General features: G+C 33.3%; 1 protein-coding gene across 2 annotated transcripts; it reads right to left on the bottom strand.

Moving 5' to 3' along the window:
* Positions 1-1,644: 1,644 nt before the first annotated feature.
* On the bottom strand, positions 1,645-23,020 carry LOC127850762 (heat shock 70 kDa protein 12A-like). Of its 2 annotated transcripts, XM_052384050.1 has the most exons (9): positions 22,853-23,020; positions 19,748-19,898; positions 9,036-9,184; positions 8,764-8,843; positions 8,291-8,429; positions 4,941-5,088; positions 4,267-4,401; positions 3,787-3,992; positions 1,645-3,600 (listed from the first exon to the last, which is right to left on the bottom strand). In XM_052384050.1, the coding sequence occupies exons 1-9, from the start codon at positions 22,853-22,855 to the stop codon at positions 2,890-2,892; spliced, it is 1,722 nt and encodes a 573-aa protein (XP_052240010.1). In that variant the 5' UTR covers positions 22,856-23,020; the 3' UTR covers positions 1,645-2,889. The 2 variants fall into 2 exon arrangements, with proteins under 2 accessions (XP_052240010.1, XP_052240011.1); XM_052384051.1 differs by lacking the exons at positions 19,748-19,898; positions 22,853-23,020 and adding an exon at positions 16,955-17,056.
* Positions 23,021-23,657: the final 637 nt, after the last annotated feature.

Genomic DNA, 23,657 nt, shown 5'->3' with positions numbered 1-23,657 from the left:
GACATTTTTTCCGACCTTAAATTGAATAAAATGAAGAAGAGGCACATTAAGTAGACCTACTTCAGAAAAAGATCACTGAAACGATAAGGACGATATTTGTTTTTTTAAAAGAACACGCGTAATATCATCATCGAAAAAGGATTCATATTTTCATTGCGTGTCCCTTTCGTTTATTAGCCATGCGAATAATAAAAATCAGACATGCCTATATTTGTTTAATTTAACACGCATGTATTCTTGCTAAACCTTCATCATTTACGCATTGACAGGCTTAATTAAATAAATACGAAGACATCTTGTGATATCTGCGTTTACACTTTTTTCTGACTCCAGTTACTGGGACGGTAAATTTTCAATATGTTATGCCATGTAACATGATGATCTTGTATTTTCCAGTATATGATCAGTAACTTTTCATAGAATGTCAGAAATGTTAAATGGCGTCATGGAAGCTGAATAGATTATGATTGGCGCGCAATCAAGTAATGACAACTTTTCGTCTGTATAACGTTGATACTGGATAAAGAATGGTGCTTGGCAAGATATGTTTGTCACACTGATGCTTAGTTTCCTTGAACGGTTGATACAGGGTAGTCAATTTATTTGGGGCTCGATCTACGCTATTGTTCAGTTTTGTTTTACTGGTCATGTTAAACAGTGTACTAGGTTTGTAAAAGACGTTTAATTACAAGTATCGCGCCTCAGAGTATCTTTATATGGCTAATAATACAGTAACACACTTCAAAATAAATCACATGTATAGTCTTAAAGGGACCGTCAACCAGATTGACAAACAAAGAAAAGTTCTAAAATGCCGTATTTTTACAATTATTAGTTTATTTGGATTAAAATATCACGACTGGTTTATTACATTACTTGAAAAATGTTGTTAAATTTAAGATGCATGCAATTTTGTGCCATTGTAAATTTTTCAGTTATATTTAATAAGGTGACTGTCATACGTATCTATCAATATATAAACGAGTTAAACAAACTGAACTATATAATCCCAATTAAATTGTTGATAATGTAACAGTCGTTTGCATAATGTAATGTTAACTAGTTTTATTAGCGGCCATATGTCGACAAATTACGCAATTATGTATGTTTTCTTTAAGTGATTAATGCTTGGTTGAAAGCCATGTTCGGCATACTTTGCATAAGTTAAGTCATTATATGCTCTGCAATAACCGTTTAAAGGTGGTGACACTGGCTAAATACGACTTATGCTAAATTATTTGTTGTATGATTTGCCATGTATTTGAAAGGCTTTGGTCACTTGACCTAAAAAACGACTAGCGAATGTTCAGATTAATATCTCTCTCCATAATGTGTCCGGAGTTTTGCAATTCATGTATATTGGACGTATGTACACAATATACTTTTTATGCAATTGCGATAGTTGTATAATTTAAAATTAACATGATCTTAACTTATTGTTTTGTAAAATATATATTATTATAAGTAAGGAGTTACGTGTATTAAGTATAACTGTTATTTATATTTCTATAAAAGATAATAAACTTGTATATGTCTCACATGATATTTTAACGTAGAATATAGTATAATTTTGCGAACATATAAATAGGAAGATAAAAAATTAAAATGTTTCTCTAGGAAAATATGTAAACCAATCATCATATGCACGTTTTCAACGTATGTATTTCTATAAATTTAATACAGCAATTTATAGAATCAAATTAGCGTTATAATATTTCTCGAAATATCGCAATAAGAAGTACTATACTAGAAAAAAATATTGTAAACATAAAAATCACATAGAAATAATTTAAACAAAAGATGTATCGATTAAAGCGTGTAAAATTCAAAATAGTTGTGCACTGTCATTTATCGATCACTCAACAACTTCCATTATTTTTTCGTTTTTATAACGCGTAGACATTATTTAAGTAATCTTTAAACATATTTATTCCAAATGTAAATTAAATCTATCTAATTTATCATGTTTATCATCAAACATGAAAATAAACAACAAAGATTTGATTGTTATCCAACGAAGATAGACTTCCTGGACGGCATGTCCGGATTTACAATATTCTCTACAAATGAACGTAACAAACACATATCTGACAGGCAAAACAAAATCCTTGAACATAATATACATGACGTATGACATTTAGTAATGAACTGTCATAAATAATAAGACACTTCAGCGACAGGAAAGTAACGTTATAATCAAGTTTCGTTTTAGGCAGATGTGAATCGGTGTAGCGATATCGGTCTTGTACCGCTTAACACAATGCAGTTGAGAGCACGATATCGTTGGAAGCTCATGTGTCCTAGAAACCTAATTGATCGTCTATGCGCCGCTTGTAATCGTCCATAATGTGACTTTAAATAAGTCTAGAAAATAAATGTAATGTTTCCAAAACATCTCCAAACATCAGTGTAGGAAGGTCGGGTAATATTGTTTTTATTTTGCGCTCCTTTTTCTATAATACCCAATGTTTTCCTCTGGACTGTTTTAAGTTGTATGGGGTTGTTAAATGACATTTTTATAAATCCATATCAATTGCTTGAAATCAGAGTACGACATATGAATTTCGTTGCTGTTTTGTTACACCAAAATCTTATGTGTTAATAACTCTGGACCAAGTTAAAGTTTAGGATATCGCTTTAATCGTTTTAAAATCCGAATCATTTAAATAAACAGTTCTTAGGTGTTAATCCAATGTTGTTTGCTTTTTTTAATTCTATTATTTCAATTGTTTGGTCTATGTAGCGCTTTCGTGACCTGTTCCTAGTTAGGAACAAGGCTTAACAATTTTGAGCTGCTGAAAACCATGTACGCAGTCCGTTGTGTTCCTTAACTAATGTTATCAACGGGTATTCTAAAATGTTTTATTGAGTTTGCGCAAAGGGACGAAGTTATGTCAATAAATCGACGGACGTGCTAGTAATTCGACCAGTAGTCTCTTCTTTGCATTCAACCTTTATTTCGGTGCCACCAATCTTAAATCGAACAATAACCCGTTGATCAATACCTCTACCAGAAATTGGAACAATCATAGAACCTATCTTCGTACATCCTTCATCTGTGACGTATTTGACATCTTTGTTTGTCGTGGTGTATATATCAATGTTGAAAGATTTGTTAACTATGAATGCAGTTCCTATTTTCTTTTCGAACTGATATTCGCCGGCATTAAGCGTTTGACCGGTTTGCACAAAGATGCTGAATTGGTCATCACAATAGTCCCCAAGATCAGTTTTAATTAGTTTTTCTACAGGATCGCTTCCCTTAACAAACGGCCTCTTGGATTTCACGCCATAGATATACTTGGCCACTCTTTGTGTGATAAAATTAGGACAGTGTCCACATATTACAGCACCCTTTAGAACCGCAAGACCTGCATCAGGCGGAACTATTACTTTCAGTCTTGCGAATTCCTTTTTGATGCTCTCATTCGGCATCGGTGACTCTGAGTATCCTCCAACCATCAGTATTGTATCCACGCCCGATGCCTCATCCATCTTTAGCAGCTGATTCACATGAAGAACAATCTCATCAACTGATTGCTTGAAGAATGACCGAAAAATGTTCATATCAATACGAAACTTGTCACCCGAGAGAATGGTCTAAAATATAAATATAACTATAAATATATATAATGATTAAACATCGAATAATTCAAAAACCTTTTAAATTGTTATATTTTGAATAAAATGATGACAATAGTTAGTTTTTAACGACTAAAATAATTAATCGTTTTATTCACACTGACAAAATGATAGACATATGCTAAATAGTAAAATAAGCAGAACCTGTTTTGCGTATTGTGAAGACTGTACAATTTGTTGAAATGAACGTCCTTTGCTGTTTACAAGCTCAATAAGAGCTAACGGTATTTTAAGGATCAGAAGTTTTTCACTTGTCGAGTCCGTAGCTCGTTTCTTAACCTCAAAGTCACGGAGAAGGTCTATGTAGTCTTCCATGTGCTCTTCTTTGAACCGCTTTAGCATGTCTTTTCCTAAATAACAATTACAAATCGCGTGAAAATGATATTATTCCTTTGCATTAAACATTAACTAAATAGTAAGTGAAATATTAGTTTTCATATACGTGATTATACAGGACACAATACATACATACATAGCAACTTCAAAAATCATCTATGCGATTTATTTGAGATACTAGTTAATTAAAATCTTATAATCTCTAATAATGTTTTTTGCTTGGTACATTAAAAAATACATTTTACAATATTGATTAGATCCGATGAAGAACATTATACAAACTTTTACCTATTAATGCAGCGATAAAATCCAGGAAAGCGTTGTCCACCATTTTTCCACCCCAGGCTCCGCCTGTAGCCTTGTATAGTTCTTTAAGTTGTACTCCGTCGCATACCTCGTGTATAGTTATGTCGATTGTTCCACCTATATACAATAATAATCCATCTTTAAAGTCAACACAAAGTACTACAATGCTTTACGCACCTGAAAATCGAAGATGTTTTAAATTCTGCCCGCAGTGTCCTTTTTGCACCCGATTCTTCTCACTTAAGATCAATGTTTGTATTCTTTAAAGTAAAGTGTTCAGTATTTACAACACAGGTTGTTTACTTACTTTTGATTTAAAAATTAAGGGTATTAAATGTTAGAATTGACTGTTTAATCGTATTTAAAACAAATTAATTTCATTGTGTCATCTAGTTGCTAAGAGCAGGGTTGAAATCAATATTGTTTGCAGATTTGTTTCACCTAGAGCAAATTCTTAAAACTTTTTGCGACAGGATAACACGAAGTAAATGCACGTTTCTACTATTCTCATTCTTGTTGATAACAATTTAGAAAAAATCATCGTATAGTTAGCGCTTTTAGGAATAAGCCTTTATGCAGAGAGTTACCAATGTTATTACATATGGGTATATCACGCAGTTCTAAACACGTTAAGATAGTTAGTTAGATGCTTTTACCTCCTGCATCTAAAACAAGGTATTTGTGGCCCGGTTGAAATCTTGAAATACTTCCTGTTTCGCCTACTTGTACGGGGATGTGTCTGCAGTATATAGATGCAGCCTCGGGTTCTAATGCAATCGTCAACAGTGTACTGGATATTCCAGCCTCAAAGAAAAACAATCGATAAGGAATCAATTTTCAATGTCAATTAGGTTAAAATAATTTCTGTTGATGGAAAGTGTTACAAAATGCATATACTGTATAAGCTGTTTATATGTCATTATACACATACTACAAAAGTAAAAGAATTAATGGTCGATATTGCAATTAATGACTATATAACTTTAACAGGAATAGTCAAAAGTACCTAACAAGTTTGCAAAACTGGTATCTTATTTTTACTGTCACAACAAACAATATGTTCGTGGACTGAACATTGCCGTTTTATAACGTTAATATGTGTTTAACATTTCCACTGAAGACAACAGCTTAATGTAAGAATATTGCACCACAAGAAGCTACATGCTTGTAGGGACTTGTCGTTTTATTTTAACATGACACAATTCTTCAAAAAAATAAAATTAAAAAGATGTTTAATAAAATGCAATACAAAATAACGATACCATGTCATCGTATATGAATCATAGGGACCATCTACATAATAAAGAACTTGTAACTTTAACCCCGCTCAAATAAAACAACGGTTAAATATATTAATTGCAGCTGCTTTAAATATCTAACTAGAAAATATAGGTAAGATTAAATTAATCAGCAACATGAAGCCGGTTAGTATTTAAACTCTTTTGAAACATAGCCTATAATTTTAATATACCAATAGTTTCAGATTAGTGTGTTTTTATTTATTTTTTATTTACATTTACGGTCAATAGCACAAACACATATACGACACATAAGCCATATAATATATCACATATAAACAGAGAGTATATCACATATTTCAAGGAATTAAGACTATGCTGATTAAAACAAACTCACAATTTAAGAGCAACAAATAAAACGCTGTTTCTGTATGCATACTGTTAACTATACGGACGTTTTTTAACTTTAGTAGGTTCATATGAGCATGAATGCTGAGTACCTTTGGATAATCCATAAAGCTGAAAGCTTATTTCCAATGGAGTCCATAAAACACACACTGAACAAGTGTGTAGGGATATAGGAAGCAAGTGATGCAGAGTATGGGTCACTGAGTACGCTATTCGAGTTGATTGTTGCTACGGATATTCACAGTGAGCCGTTGTTGTCTTAAAGAGGCTGAGTACTCTTGAGAGGGAGGCTACATACCATGCAGCGATCGTTTGGCACTGGATGGGGATGGCAGGCGAATGATATACTGGTAAGCTGGCTAAGCATAATGGGTAAAGTAATGAATACATCAAAAAGTGGAAGGTAGGGTGTGATTTCTTGTGCAGTAGATCATTGTGATTCCTCAGATGAAGATAATAATACTAACTTGTGGATTATAGATGTGAATTGGTGATATTGTACAAATTTTGAAACAGAAGAAATCCGAAGTTGTTTTGTTTAACATGTTGCGGGTTACTTAAGATTACAGCCATTTAAGCAATGTGCAATATCCTTTGCGATCGTGGTTTAAAATAATCTGGGATGCAGGTAGATACAAGTTTTTATGTTGTCTATGTCTCGGATAATCGTCTTATTTTTAAATATATGATAAATGAAACTCCAGAAGTAACCAACGAACTTTTTTGATACACTAACTGATCACAGTTTAGGAATAATGCACGACTACTTTAAACTGATTCCAACTAATACATAATAGCCACATATATGGTGTCATAATCTATATATAATATAGATTTACACAAAACTGTTATGGTGACTTACGGTTTTACGATCAATCATACAGAACTCTACTAAAGAGAAATAAATCAAAATTTGCTTGTTAAAGATGGATAATCGATTTAGGTATTTTGCATTTTCAAATTGATGCTTCAGCTTTGTACGACAAGGTGAACAAGATAAACTGGAATTCAAACGAATAACGTAGGCACTTCGTCTGAGTTAGTAGACTGATCAGAGTTAAAACCAAACGATCGAAGTCCCATAACAATAAACATATTATTTATCAAAATACTTAGTTATGTTTTTTGTAAGAAAACTACACCTGATTTTGTGCTACTTCGGACATGTAGATTAAAAAAAATCTTTTGCGAGACATTTGAACTGAGAAACTGAATAACAATTCGTATCAAATGCCCATTAATAGGACTGTTATTTGGTTGACCACTGGTATTATTTTTTAAACTTGACGTTTATTTCTGACACTTTATTATGCCTTTCTTAAACTTGCACGCGTTTGAAATAACATAAGCAAGTATAAAGCTTGGTACGAAGGTAGTTAACCTCCTGTACACAATCAGCATCTCCAGGTTTCTTGTGTTTTGGGATTCTGAGAACGAAAAATAAGAAATTCGTTATTTTTGACTGGTTCCTATAAGTTTTTGCTCTATTGAGCATCGTGTTCTTAAGAGTCGCAATGCAACCGCGTTTGCTATGAATGACATAATATTGGCTCAATATTGACGAAGCTTGACTAACATGGTTTTAAGGGCAGAAAAAAGCTCTAATTTTGGTCAGATGGGTTTAACATCAAGGTCAGCTGAACTAAAAAAGCATTGTTAGCACAATATTGCCACATTTATTATTCAAATATTCAACATGTATTTAACAATAATGACACTAAATTCCAAATTTATCTTGATAATATCTAAGTAAACTTCGAAATTGAGTCTTGTGCAGTTGAAAGAAATGTCAAATGTCAAACACGCGGTCACCACTAAAGCTGCATTTATTAATCAAACTTTATGAAGCGTGGCCATTATGTTTTTATCGACAATGTCTACACGTAATCTGACAATTGTGGTCAAATGGGGTCATTTACCTCATCCCTACACAATCAATCAAAATCAGAACCATGATCATGCGCTTCTAACGCTTTTCATCGAAGATTTATCGCAAACGTGTATTACAAACATTACAAACATATCTTTTCAACTACCACTTCTTACCAAACCTGCGTAGCTTAGGTTTACAGAGTTTGTTATTCGTTTGAAGGGTCCCGGGTTCGAATCCATTAGTGCACAGTTGTATTGTTATGATTGTTCCGCGTTTGTATAATGATTTGAAATTTGTACAAACATTCTAGTTTAATAAGTTATTTATTTCATTGCAATCTGTCAAAAATAATTAATATTGTCATTTTAATTGGTCCGTCGTGGATTATCGCCCAACTAAAAATTCGCGTAGAGATGACCGAAGCTTGTCAGGTGACACATTCGTTTTGATAAGTAGAAAATGAAAGGCATATATAGAAGTAACAAACCTCTTCAGCAGCGAGTCTCATAAACTGTTTTGCTGCATCATTCCATATCGCTGGAACTGTAAGTACCCAATGAATGTCTTTCTGATCCAAACCGCTAATCCGCTGATTAACCATAGCGGTCAAATCATCTACCATGCATCTGGAAACAAATACAAAATAAATTGCAGGGTTCTAATAATTGTTTCAAAATTACCCTCTTCTTGATTATTTAAGATCTTTTAATTGTACTGATTACACTAAAAATGGATTAAACAACATTCAGGTATGACGAGTTTTCCTGTTATATTGTTATATGATGCAGCTTATTTCTATTGTATACAAAAAAAATCTTGGAATAATGGTAATATAATGTGTTGGTCATTTATTCATTTCACTCATCTACTCACGCTGCAATGAACCCTACGTTTTTTAAGAACAGTGAGGAACCATGTTCGCTTTGTAATGTATGTATATGGCAGCAGGATGTGACTCACTTTATGGATAACGAGAACACAGTCATGGCACTAAGGCTTTTACCAGTTTCGTCATCCAGCATTGTGTCCTTATGTATCGGCTGTGAACATAAACACCCAATAAACATTCGACATTGTGATCGTTAAGTTGGGTTTACCACACAATAATTTGTTGGAATAACCGATTTAAATATAATTCCAATATGTTATGATTTATTATAATGGTTTATATTTGTTACTTTATAAAAAAAATGGAACATGACTTTCACAATTATTGCAAAACAGTTAATTACCTTGTTCCAAAGAATCATTTTGAATCTGTGGAAATAGTACCACTTTGCGTGTTCTCCTGTAAAACTCAGTTGGCTATAGCGCGTCTCTGCATCGAAACCGAACGTTCCCAAGGTTTTGCCATCCGGTTCGATTAACACACATGTTGGTCCTTATTGAAATTGTTAAACAATTATTGCAAATGTTTAGTATTTATTGCTAAGCACAATTCATAAAAAATGAAACAACAACAATAACAACAACAAAACAACAGCAACACAACTTCATATCAGTTATCGATAAGAATCTAGTCCTTTTTTCAATGATGTATACCACCAAGTGAAAACATACGTCAATTTAAGTAACGATAATCATTTCATCATGACTTATACACATTATCACTATAAACATTTCTTCATCGAAATCATAAAGTTTGGTAATTTGTAAATTTAATGACAATAATTTAAAATGAGTCTCTGTTTCAATTGATTAGGCTATATACATCACGGAGAGCATGTTTGATTAGTTTAAATTTAAATATCAGTCGAAGCTTTTCGCCCGAAACATGTAAAACATTAATATTGTGCTTTTCTGCCACGCCACTATTCAGAGAATATTCGACAGTTTTTAAATAGTATTTGTGGTATAATATACACGCAGAAAATAACTTATTTGCGCATTTATGATTTTGTTAATGACCTCTTAAATAGAAGGTACTTAACCTAAACGAAGTCTGTAAAGAGGACTGGGGAAAGTCACGAGACACCAAGGTCATCGATTTTAGAAACAGACAAATTTTATCAATTAGATGGGTACAGAGAAACACAAACAGGTACTGAGTGTGTACTCAAAGGCATATCAGATTGGATCCGTAATCAGGAACTAGAAACGACTGCTTACATTTTTCCCAATACATGTCTATGCAGTTAAAGCACAAAATATTTGCGAGGAGGTTATTCGTCGGTGGGCAAAGAAGGAGGACATGAATATCCTACACACGTGCAAGTGAAGACGTATATTTAAATTTGGCATAAGGAACTTTGCACTCCAACAACCCGCGCGTTTAGAAGAGGTTTAGGAAACCTATTATAGTATTAAGCGAGATTCATCTTGCATGCGAAGAAGGCAATTATATTACATTAATAGTGTTTAACACGATCTCTTCAACGTTGAACAAACCCTACATCTAATCATCTGATATAAACAATTAAGGCGCGTTTTATCCAACTATGAAAGTTATATTTATATAATTATGGTTGAAACGTAGTGATATTAAAATGTTTTAAAACATATTTGTTTTTAGATGTTGTATGTGTTGTAAAGTGGTGCAAAGCTTTTTACATTCATCATAAATTGATTTATCTGACTATCTGCTGTTAAAACAAAACTGCATGTATTGTATATTAAAATATCGTCTTGCAGCGTGCTTATGGTTTAATTTACAATGTTTTGATAGATTCATATTGTTATAAATTCTTACCCCTATTGGTCGCTAATAATCGTTAAAAATCGGAGCAACAGAGGCGGAAAAGGCAGCCTATCAGAACAGAACTTAAGGTCTGCATTCCATCACAAAGAGATTAGCAGGACAGCTTGCCAAGCCAGAGAGGCCAGTCAGCGACAAAAATGGAGGAGTAAAGATGAAGAAGGGCAGAAGAAGAGGTGGATTAAGCACTTCGAGGACCTACTCAACAGGCCAGCACCTTCGAATCCATCGGTGATTCCGCCAGCTACAAGCGATCTGCCAAATCAAGTGCTGCACTCCCACAAAAGAAATCACCAGCGCCATCAAGCAATTGAAGAACGGCAAGTCTGCAGGACCTGACAGCATACACGCAGAAGCGCTTAAAGCTTATGTGGGAAACAGTGTAAAGCATCTACACCCGATCTTCAGAAAGATATGGGAGGAAGAAGAAATTCCAACAGAGTTGACAGATGCTTTGCTAATCAAGCTTCCTCAGAAAGGCGACCTCACATGCTGCTACGAGAATCACACTGTTGTCTATCCCAGGAAAGGTGTTAAATCGCATCCAGCTGAACCGAATGAAAGACGCAGTAGACCCACATCACCGTGACCAATAAGCAGGCTTTTGAAAAGGGCGATGGTGCACGGACCAGGTCGCAATCTTGCGCATCATTTTTGAACAATCTCTGAAGTCGAATTCGCCTTGGAATGTCAACTTAATTGACAATGAAAAGGCGTTCGACAGCGTTGACCGGGAGTCCCAATGAAGACTTATTCGACACTACGGATAGCCAGGAAATCATCAGGAAGTATTGTGCAGGAATGACCTGCAAGATCATTCATGGCAGACAGCTCACGGACGCCTTTGCAGTTGACGCGTTTGAACCTGTCCTGTTCATGCTGGCAATAAACTGGGTAATGAAGACATCGACGAAGCTGAAACAGAATGGAATTCAGCTTGACCGGGCCTCACTACACATCCAACAACACACCCATTACACTCCAAAGTGAGGCGCTGGAGGAGGTGGACTGCTTCACCTATCTAGGCAGCATCCACGACATCCAGGGAGGAACGGATGCATATGTCGGAACCCGCATCGGTAAAGAACGAGCAGCCTTCCATCAGCTGAAGAACATCAGATGATCCAGCGAAATTGGCATCACCCTTAAGATAAGGCTCTTCCATACCATCATGAAGCCACTACTCCTCTATAGAGCAGATACCTGGATAACCACCGTCAACACCATACGGAAAATACAGGTCCTCATCAACACCTCCCTCATAAAGGTCCTCAAGATCCGCTGGCAAGACATGATCTCCAATGACGAATTATGAAAAAGAACAAAGCAGTAGCCAGTATATGAAGACATTCATCAGAGACGTTTGCGGTGGATAGGCCAAACCCTTCGCAAGTCTGCATCCAATACGACAAGGCAATCTCTAAAATTAGCCGCCACGTAAACAGGAAGAAAGGGTGGCCTAAATTTATCGGATGCCGTGATCTAGATACATATGCTTAGCAGATGGACCAAACATGGGGGAAGCTAGAGAGACTTGCCCAGAACCGAGAGGCCTGGATAAAGCTGGTTGACGGATGGGACCACAGGCGAAGATGAGGAGAGATGAAACATTGGAATCTTCAAAACAATATTGCCTATTTTTATGCATTAGAGCCATTATCCACTCGATAGTGCAATGAGGCTACATTTATATAAAATCGATTCGTATGTCAAGACCAGAATATAAATGTTTGATGTTCCGTGTCAATGAAAAATTAGATCGATTTGATGTTGTGTGTTGAAATATGACAAATGTTTTAAAAACAAAAACTTATATTGTTTTGCCCTATTATTACTATTGACTCCTTTTTTATAAATAATTGTGATTTGAATTAGAATGAGTTATCACAGTCATTAAAGTAAATCATTATAAAAACACGAATTTTAGTAGCAGTAATTTTTTATTAACGTTTACAATAAATTTTTGTTTACTCTTTCGTCAAAACGGCTGGTGCCTTCCCTCTCGTTTTAAGCCAATACTATTAGACAATTAGACAATACCTTGAGGTTACTGATTAAAAACACCGGGAATTGTGGCTTGACTGATCAGAATAAATATAATATTGAATACAAAGTATTGTATAAATAATTGTGGCAGTGTTCTGAGGCTTCTGGTGCTAATTTTGAAAGCGTCTTAATGAGAAAACTACTTCGAAATGACGTCGCTAAAAATTTGCGCTTTTATCTTATTTAAGCAATATAATCATCGGCATAGACAAGTCCTTGAACGTATTTTCTATAAAACAAGTAGTTGGTGTTGACCCTTTCATGTCAATGTGCTGACTTATTATTTCCCTTTTACCAAAGTTGGCCATCAATAAGTTATAGCTTCACACAATTTTTCAACACATGTTCAAACCGATTTAAGCCTGATGATTATAGTAGTGTTTGGATTTAACATGTGTTGGAACAATGTGAATGTTATTCTTTTAATCAACTTTTATTTGTATGGTAAAATGTCCAAAACAATTACCAAAAACATATTTACAACTGGAAACGAAAGTTAAAATGACGACCGTGACCTTTTACAGTTTTATATATTTTGTTTACATTTAATGTTAATAAATGAAGTTCATATTTGTTTTATTATAGTTGAATGAGAAATTCCATCTCTTATTTATGTATATTAACGTAGTTTCTGGTTCCGGTGTAAACATCAAACAATAAAATGTACATTTGGAAAAAAAAGAACAAGTACCTATGAAATTATGTGAAACAAAATAATTATTTTAAATATTTCCCTTTAACGCTATATACGCCGTTTGGAGTGTTTTTTGTTTCAAAATATTCTGAGCCAGTTTGAGCGGGTTTGAACGGTTTAGGAAGTACCGATCATATGTCACGCTCTATCTGACTGATTAATCGTCACGCATGAAGTGGCAATATTTGCGAAATTAACACTGCCATCAAACTTGTATAATATTATATCTCAAAATCAGTCCTATGTTTGTAAGAATATTGTCAGAAAACAAAAAATTGGATACTGTTTATATCTTATTCATTGTTGTATAAATGTCTAGTCTGTTTATAACTACATGCTTAATGTTTTTGGCTATCAAGAATGCATACATGCTTAAATAGTGCGTTGTTACTGTTTATGTTCATGCATGTGTTTTTGTATGTGTTTGTCTCAGTGTGAATATGCAAATAAGCCTAATGATCTTATGTATTGTAATCAGTCTGAAGTTCAGATTCATGGTTTCCATAATACTTATAAACCTATTATGTGTATTGCCTTGGTCTGCTATGTTTGTGGAAATGCACTTGCTCTGTAACTAATTATTCTTTTTTTGAAGTTTAGCAGGAAGTATTTACACTTATACTGATACTTATTACAATGATATGTGTTTTTACTTTAGAATGATCGTGCATTTTTAACATGTCCTCAAGTCCTATTTTTGCTCTTGTGAGTTTAATATCCAAATGCACTTTTTGTGAGTGAATAAAATTCCAAGTTGTGTTTTATCCTGTATGCATGAAAGATATGATATTTTGACATGAGTGTATGCATGCATCATAAGGCCAGTTCAAAAACATTAAATACACAGGAGACAGGACATTGATAGTACTTTGATATATATACTATGTAATGCAGGATGACTCTATTTCATAATACCAATACTGGGATTTTGTTCATGTTTTGAAAGGGAAATAAATCTGTTCACTGTGATATTTTTAATCAATGCCCCTGGGCAGTCAGTGTTACTAATAACTTATGCACTTAAACACCTTCAGTGCAAAGATGTTAAATGTATGCACTTAGATACCTTCAATGCAAAGATTGTTCATTTAATTGTTTAATGTGAAACCAGTCATGGTGTTGAAGGTATAAGAAGTGGAGAACCTAAGATCATATATTTATTTTAATTCAATACTTTTAGTTAGTTTTACCTTCTAACTTCTTTTGTTTGCAGTGTTGAGAGAAATGTGGATGTTAAATACATTTACACTGTCCTATTCAGTATCAATGTCCTTCTGAGCTCTACCTTGTTGTTACTATGTAGATAAGTGACATTTGTTAAGAAAAAATAACACGCTTGTCAAACCTATTTTTTCTGTAAGAGTAATAACTGTACTGATACCTGAAAATCAAAACAAATATAAGTGTTAATTCAAGAATACTCTTGCAAAAATAACAGGGTTATTGTTATGTTATGTTAATTGTTATGAACACATAAAACGACAATAATCGCTCATAGGAACCCAAAGTGTTATACATTTAGATTTTTTTAAATTAAATCAATCTAATGCATTATAATGGTATACATATTGATCAATGAAAAACTACGAAAATACATTTTTTAACATAACTTCTAGCAAAATAAGTCTTAAATCAACCTGTTTCTGATGTTAGTTAGTACTTGGATTGTTTAGCCAAGCCGCTGTTATATATATTGTAGTCAGTTGTTTTTCTTTTATGTTTGTTTGTTAATGGTTTATTCTTTTTTTGTTGCTCCCATTCGCTATATGGAAATCCTGCTTTTTACGCTCAAATCGACGCACTCGCTTTATAACTCTATAATCGACTATTTCATGCTTCTTGTAAATGTGTTCCCTTAAAATACTATCTCTAAACTGAATAGGCATTCAGGGTGAACAGAAAAGGCTACACGTATTTCAATATTTAAAAGATACAAACTGTGACACCTTATGTATTCAAGACACACCTTTTGTTCGCGAATAATATAACACTATTTACTCAGAATGGGGCGGAATTCTTTATGTGTTATGGCTCCTCAAATTATCATAACGTTTATGATGACGACCAAGGAAACTTTATACTGCTAGAAATTACTCTTGGTGAAACACGCTTAACGATTGTTACTTTATATGGGCCAAACACTGATACCCTTTTTAACAATATTTTCGAAAACATCGATGCGATTGGTTACGATTCTTTGTAAATGTGTGGGGACTTTAATTTAGTATTAGATCCAACACTCGATTACGATAATTATAAAACTGTGAACAATAAAAATGCACGAAAAACGGTTATAAAGCATATTGAAGAACGCAACTTGTCCGACCCTTTCAGAGTTAAATATCCGTTTTTAAAACAGTACACATGGAGACGAACAAGTGTTATTCAACAAATTAGGCTCGATTTGTTTCTTTTATCACCGCTTTTATCACCGTTATTTTTCGATGTTAATATTCTACCGAGCTTCAAATCTGATAACTCAATTGTAATAATGTCTTTAAATTTTTCTACCCCTAACCATTGCAAAGGTCTATGGAAACATAACAATAGTTTCTTAGGTGATATCGAATACCTAAACACTATAAATAATAAAATAATCGAAATAAAGCAACAATATATGGTCCCCATTTATAATTTTGATAACGTTTCTGAAATAAAAGACGAAGACATACAATTCACGATTCACGATCGACTTTTTCTCGACACTTTACTTATGAAGATAAGAAACAAAGCTATATCGTTAGTTCATATAAGAAGAAATCGACAAATAATCGTGAATAGCACCTTACAATTAAATTAAAAACTAGAAACAAATCTCATGGATGAAAATGTTCAAAATATCAATAATTTAAAAGCTGAACTTAAAAATATATATGGTAAAAGATTAAAAGGGTTCGTTATTAGGTCCAGAGCCGAATGGATTTAAAATTGTGAAAAACCCTCGAAACTATTTTGTAACCTGGAAAAATAATATTATACGACACAAACTATAACCAACTTAATAAATGAAAAAGGAATTATATAAGATAACCAATGTGTTTAAAGAAACTGCCTTATACTGTAAAACACTATACCAGTCTCAAAATGTAAATTTACATGATACTGATTTAAATAGTTATGTTCATGACATAGAAATACCCAAACTTTCAGGTGTACAATCAAATTTTCTAGAAGGGCAGATCACAATAAATGAGGCTTCGACTGTGCTAAAAAACATGTCAAACAATAAAAGCCCAGGTTCATCTGGTTTTACAATTGACTTCTTTAAAGCTTTTAGGCCAAAAGTGGGTACTTTTGTTTGCAGAGCTCATAATCATGCTTTTATAAGTGAAAAGTTATCAGGTACTCAAACACAAGGCATAATTACCTGCTTACCAAACGTGATAAACCTAAACAATTTTTGCAGAACTGGCGCCCTATAACTTTACTAAATACCGTATATACAATGTGTTCCGGATGCATTGCGAACAGAATGAAGCTTTAAATAGATAAACTGATAAGCAATAATCAAACTGAATTCATTAAGGGTATGTTCATAGGAGAGAACACGAGACTTATTTACGATATTCTTAATTACACAGATGAAAACAATATCCCGGGTCTGCTGTTGCTCATAGATTTTGAAAAGGCTTTCGACTCACTGTCCTGGGAATTTGTTAATCGGACTTTATCATGGTTTAATTTAGGACTTGACATTATAAAATGGTTTAACGTACTGTATAAAGACGGGATATCGGCGGTAACGCAATGCGGGTTTTTATCAGATGTGTTTCCTATGCAGCGCGATTGCAGACAAGGAGATCCGCTCAATTGCTACATTGGCATACTGTGCGCTGAAATATTATCTATTAAACTAAGGTCAAATCCTAAAATAAAGGGAATTCAAATCGAAGACACAGAATACAAATTTTCACTATTTGCCGACGATAATTCTATACTCCTGGATGGCTCTGCAGAATCTCTTAATAAAACCTTATATGACTTGTCACACGTCACACACTACTCAGGGCTAAAAGTTTATTTCGACAAACGAAAGTAGTCTGGATAGGTAAAAATAAATTTAGCTCGGAAAGCATTAAATCAAGATGGAAACTTAATTGGAACCAACACACTTTTGACGTGTAAGGTTAAACGTTTCATATTGACCTTAACAAAATGATAGAACTAAATTGTGTTGATAATATTGTGAAAATTAAAGCCTTATTACAAAATACGTAACCGTTGTTAATAGCCCCGATTGGTAGAATTCAAGTTATTAAAACCTTAGTATTACCTGTGTTAAATCATATGTTGCTATCTTGCCAAATCCACCACATAATATGTTAACAGAGATCAATAAACTATTTTTTAATTTTGTGTGGAATGGCAAACCACGCATTCGCAAAACTATTTTATTTTAAGAAGTGTAAATAAGATTGACCTGTTTCTTTTGTTAATGCTCTTAAATGCTCATGGATACGTAAAATTGCCACTGGGAATGGAAAATAGATACATATTGTTATTACAATGATTGATGTAAAACATTATACAATTGTGGAAGTCACTCTACTGAAAACTTAATACACAAGATAAACAATACATTTTGGAAAGATACATTAAAATCATTTTTTGAACTCTGTAGAAAAGATCCATTTAAAAATCAGTTTTTGCTTCAAAATCCATTATTCTATAACCCAGACATAACAATTGGTAACAAAAATGTATTTTTTTAATCATGGTTTGAAAAATGCATTCGCTGAAGATTTAACTTTGTACAATTATGATGATTTTTGCAAAGTATTTAACTTCAATCCGAACTACTTACTATTCTTAGGAATTATTAATGCAATTAAAAGGTACATGAAACGCAAAAACTCTAATGGAACTTGCTTTAAAAAGCCTTTTATTCCTAATAGCCTTAAGTCTATCTTAGTCAACACAACAAAACCTATGTACGAAATAATTACCAAAGATATTCACTTGTAGATTTATTAAAAATGTATTAAATTATTTGATAAACATGAAAATATATCAAGACAATTTACGTTTATTTTTGTTATTTAATACGCATTTCTAAATCAGCCGTTTTCACCTTAAACTGAGAAATTTTGCAAATATCTGAGTTTTTCCGTGTTTACCTTACATTGAGTTTTCTGAAAATGTGAATAAGTCAAATTTGTCAATGTACCCCGTTTGACCAAAAATCTCAGAACAGGCCACATATAAATGTATGTTTATCAGAATATGGCAGGTCATCTTTTTAATTCAGTGACGTGGCATTCACAAAATTATAAAGAAGAACACTGTTGTTACCTATATTTAATAGTGTTCAGAACAATATACCATTGTACATCTTCAACAGTTTTAAAATGGGCTATTACCATTTTTCAACTTTGTCTGCTTTTCTATAGTGTGACCTTCGTGACTCTTTGTTGCTTATATTGTGTATAAGCTTATACCCCAATTATAGGTTAATTGTTTCTGCTCGGTTCGAGATGATCAAATTCAATTGGTCAATTGGTAGGGTTAAAAGCAGCTTCCACACATTTCGTTTGAAACCAATGTCGTATCATATGCATTCCACCCTGACATAGAATGGTGTTTCCTTAACCAAACCACTACATTTATAAACAAAACTTAAATAAAGTATTATTATTTAACACGTGTGTTTGTTTTATGGGTAATACCATGGATTAATTAATTTAAACATTTTCACACGCGAAAGAGCTCGTGACAATAATCATTTTTTAATGTACTGGGAACAATAAAACACGGTATTACCCCAAAGGTGTTTTATATATGGTTAACATGTAATAACATAGTATTTTGGTAAATACTTCAAACACAAATACAAAGATATATATATATATATATATATATATATATATATATATATATATATATATATATATATATATATATATATATATATATATAAGCTGCACCAGAAGGAGAGAACCTTATAATGCAATGACGTTATGTATGTATGGCAAAGAATCAATTACTTAACAGTAAAGGACATTTTTTATTGATGTCAATTTTTAACATGTTATCAATGATATATGAAAGTAAACTAGCGATAACATTACGTATTTGATTTTTACAAACACTTTCATTCCAAACAAATATATTATAAAGGATTATAACATAAAACGAAATTAAGTTGCTCTGAGAAAAGTGGTGTGGTGAAAACATAATCGCGTCTACTGAAATCAAATTAATTTGCCGATTTGATTATTCTAATCACGAAGACACAGAAACTGAGAGTGGATACTTATTATATTGCAAAAAGCGATACTTTATTTGATTTTCATTATTAAAATGATGGTTATGCACGTTCATACGTAACCGTTGTTAAATAATTTATAAATATATCCAATGCGTGTTCAGTAACAAGGCACACGATGGACTAATTTATAAAAAAGAGCCACCACAGTATCATTTTTTTGCCATGCAACTGCAATTTTTTTTCGTAGCAGACTTTTGTACCATCGATTATAATGTAAAGTATTATTTGTATGACTACTTACCTTTCAAAGATGACAGTGGATTTCCACCCCATATTTTCGCTTGTACCTTGCACGGATCCGCTTGGAAATCGTTTTTCAATGAAAATGCCCAACCAGAATACGTCGTTCCGAAGTCAAAAGCAGCAACCACCAGTCGGTTGCCACCTGTGGCCTGAGAGTAAACGTAAATTGTCACTCGGTATTCAATTTAAAAGCAGTAACTGAACAGGTGATGGAATGAAATGTATTTGCTTAAACCGTTAAAAAAAATAAATAAATATATAAATAAATATATATATATATATATATATATATATATATATATATATAATAAAACGCTTTTATTAAATTGGCCGTAGCCTGCGACCTCTCGGTCTTCTTCAGCGGCATTTATTTGTGAAGCATATCATGTTTAGCGAAAGTGACGTTATATTATTGAACGTTACATTGCGCGCCATTTTTATTAGTTTTTTTGTGTTTAGTCCATATGGTTTGAACGTCCTGAGTTTACGCTTCCAAAGTTGTTCAATGGTCTTCCGGTACTCGTCCGATCCATTTAATTTCTCGAGTCCCATGACCCGGAAGTCCGCGACACTGGGGCCGTTTGTGTAAAAGTGCTCGGCAACCGGGTCATTGTGTCGAGTCCGTATCCGGGACAGGTTAAGGAGATGTCGCTGGTACAGGGTATCTCCTGTTTCCCCTACGTATACAAAGATCTTACATCGTTCGCAGTGTACAGCGTAGACTACATTAGTGGATTTGCAGGTGACCTCGTTCCGCTATATATATATATATATTTATATAAATTTTCGACATGCCAAAAGCAATTCATATAATAGATTAAAATGAAAAGTGTAATCCAAAGACAATTAATAATTCATACGAAGCAAACAAACATCAAACGACAAAACTGACTCTCAATATAAACTTGTCAAAAGTGCTCATGAAGAATTGATATTCGTCCTATTTGTACTCAAATCATTATTTTAATCGTACCCTATCGCATAATATATGTATAGAATTGTAACAAGTTGAATTTGTTGATCACTCAAAGGGTACCATATAATTATAAATATAATTATATACACACCAGTAATATTGAGCTACGTTTTCATTGTACAAACTGTCAGAGCAACAGACAAGACATACGTGAGTAACATTTGAGAGTATCATGTTTGGTACAGTATGCTTCTTTCTAAAATAACAAATGGTATATAACACATAAGTTACAATAAACGTATAGATAATAAAAACGACACTCACTTTGAATTCTCTGTAATTGCGTTTGTCGACGCGTCATTAAACCTGTTTAAAGTCCCTATACTTTGTATTTACCGTCTAAGGCGGTGACCCCAGTTTTATCATTTTCATGTGTTATGTCGCGTTGTATCTATCGTCCTCAATTGTATAGACCATTTTGGTCTATAGCCTTAAACGACTTTTATGAATATGTTTCTGGAGGTTCGCTTTTAATATGTGTTCGGTCATATACTTGTGAGTCGTTTGTTTCATAGTATATACAAGTGTGGTTTAAAGACATTTTCTGTGAAGAACATATTTTACAACTGATTAAATCAGTATTTACATTTATTATTGTTTACTTATTCCCATATATTACACATATTTCCACATCAAAAGAAAAACTCCTCAACAGGTTTCAACCCTACATAACACGCTGGCGTTATCGCGAAAAAATACTGTAAATGATTTTTGTAAAAGGGAAAAATGGACATTGGGTTCCGGATTACCTTCTGGAAATTATAATAATTCATCTAAAAATTTGTAAGTTAAAAACTTATTATACATGTAGGCACGTATACATAACTCATAAATCTAATATAATTTAGTTTGAATAATTGATATGCCTCATTTGTAAAGTGTGCATGACCAAATTATAAATGGGTTTACCATAAAAGCTTATTCAGCTGCAGATGACGTTTTGATGTTTAAATCATTTTGGTTAAACATATTCGATTAAGTGAGAAAGCACTTTTTTTAAATTTCTTACGAATAATTTATTCCACTTATCATATGTTACATATAAAGTAAGATATGTTAAGATATGAGTGATATCATACGTTTGTTGTTTCCAAATATTTAACCTTATATAAAACACATTGGATGCAATACAGGTTGTATGAAGGTGTTTATATAGAAAATATACATATACTTACACTATTAATAAAAGCATAGCAGAACAAACAATTAATGCTATGGGGTTGTGCACATATCTGTGCTAGTGCGCATATTTCCTCAAAGCAAAAGTAAACACGCTTTATTAAATACCTGGGAAAATGTCACTGTGGTTTAAATTCATAGTAAGCTCGGATGCATTTTCCAATGGCATGTTCCTTCCTCTTCAGACAACCTTCATTTAACACCGTGCTTGAAACCACATATATACTCAAAATCAACGAATATTACGCAAAATATTGCGTAAAATTTAGTTAACCCAATAACAAATCAGTATTTCTTATAGCAATAGCCACAATGTCAACTCAATATGGTATGGTAACAAAGATTGAACGAGATACAAAATGCTCTTTTTTATGATGTTGAGTATTTATGTGGTTCTGATTTTCCTTATCATTTGACATTCTATTTTAACGTCAATAATATCCGTACATTTATATCTTAATTTTCAGCGCAACGCAATATGACAGTTTTTGTAATCACAGCACGATATATTCTAGGAACATTGCAATGGATGGAATGGGTTTTGTAAAGGACAATACGTGTATTCAATTCAGAAATACCCGACGTCAATGCAAGACTTTTCATCTTATTTTATCAAGGTTGATAACCTCATGACTTATGATTTTGTATTGAAAGCGAGACAGCTATGATTAACAGCGAGGTTAAACTGCGATCAATTTCAGGAGACTTGATTACTATTGAAATAAGGCATACGGTGACGCATAGCAGTATAATAGATATTAATAAATGTTGTAAGAACATGGATATGCCAGTAAGCTACCGTCACAGCGAAAAAGCGTATGGGCGTGTGCTATTTTAATATATACGAGCAATGTTAATATACTGTTTACAAATTACCCCTATCAGTGATAATGCATATTCATGTCACAAGTACATACTTAAAGGTTTAAATAAATAACATTTTCTTACCATAGTAGCACAGTATTATTTCAGATGCCAACTGCCTGTTAGTCCTTTATGGCAGACGAAATGCGTACCATGCAATTACTCACGTTACTTCAAACAATTTTCATAGATACAGTTAAAATTTGGATATCTCAGATACAAAGTACTTGTCATATCTCATCGTTTCTGCATGTAAACTCTCCTAGGCGGGAGTAAATTGGCTTCCAAGTAGCGACATATCTTTGTGCTTTGTGGTTTTGAGTTGAAGTAGGAGATAAATCAATTTCAACGCGATATAATTACTCCTTTGCCTGAATTGGCGATTTAGTTAATACCTGTAGAAAGATATTAGAATACATATATGGATACATCTTCAAGAACTTCTAATCCACTTTAATTTAATTTTACTGTTTATTTAATTCTTCTTCTACTAAGATGCACACACCACAACCACCAACAACACCAACAACTAATACTACCACTAATACTTCTACTTCTACTTCTACCACTACTGTTACTACTTCTGCTACAACTACTACCACTACTACTTGTACTAATATGTGTACTTCTACTACTACCACTACCAATACAACAACTTTTACTACTACAACTTCTACGACGACTACTACTACTACTACTATAACTACTACTACTACTACTACTACTTTTACTTCTACTACAACTTCTACTACTACTACTACTACTACTACTACTACTACTACTACTACTACTACTACTACTACTGAGAGTCAGTTTCCACAAACAGTCGGTCGGCCGTAATCTCTTGCACGGCTGATTTTTGAACTTCATCGAAGCGCACAGCTAGGCC

Source organism: Dreissena polymorpha, chromosome 11, assembly GCF_020536995.1.
Source record: "Dreissena polymorpha isolate Duluth1 chromosome 11, UMN_Dpol_1.0, whole genome shotgun sequence".
NCBI classification, from domain to species: domain Eukaryota; kingdom Metazoa; phylum Mollusca; class Bivalvia; order Myida; family Dreissenidae; genus Dreissena; species Dreissena polymorpha.
This window is presented reverse-complemented; position numbering and strand designations above follow the sequence as displayed.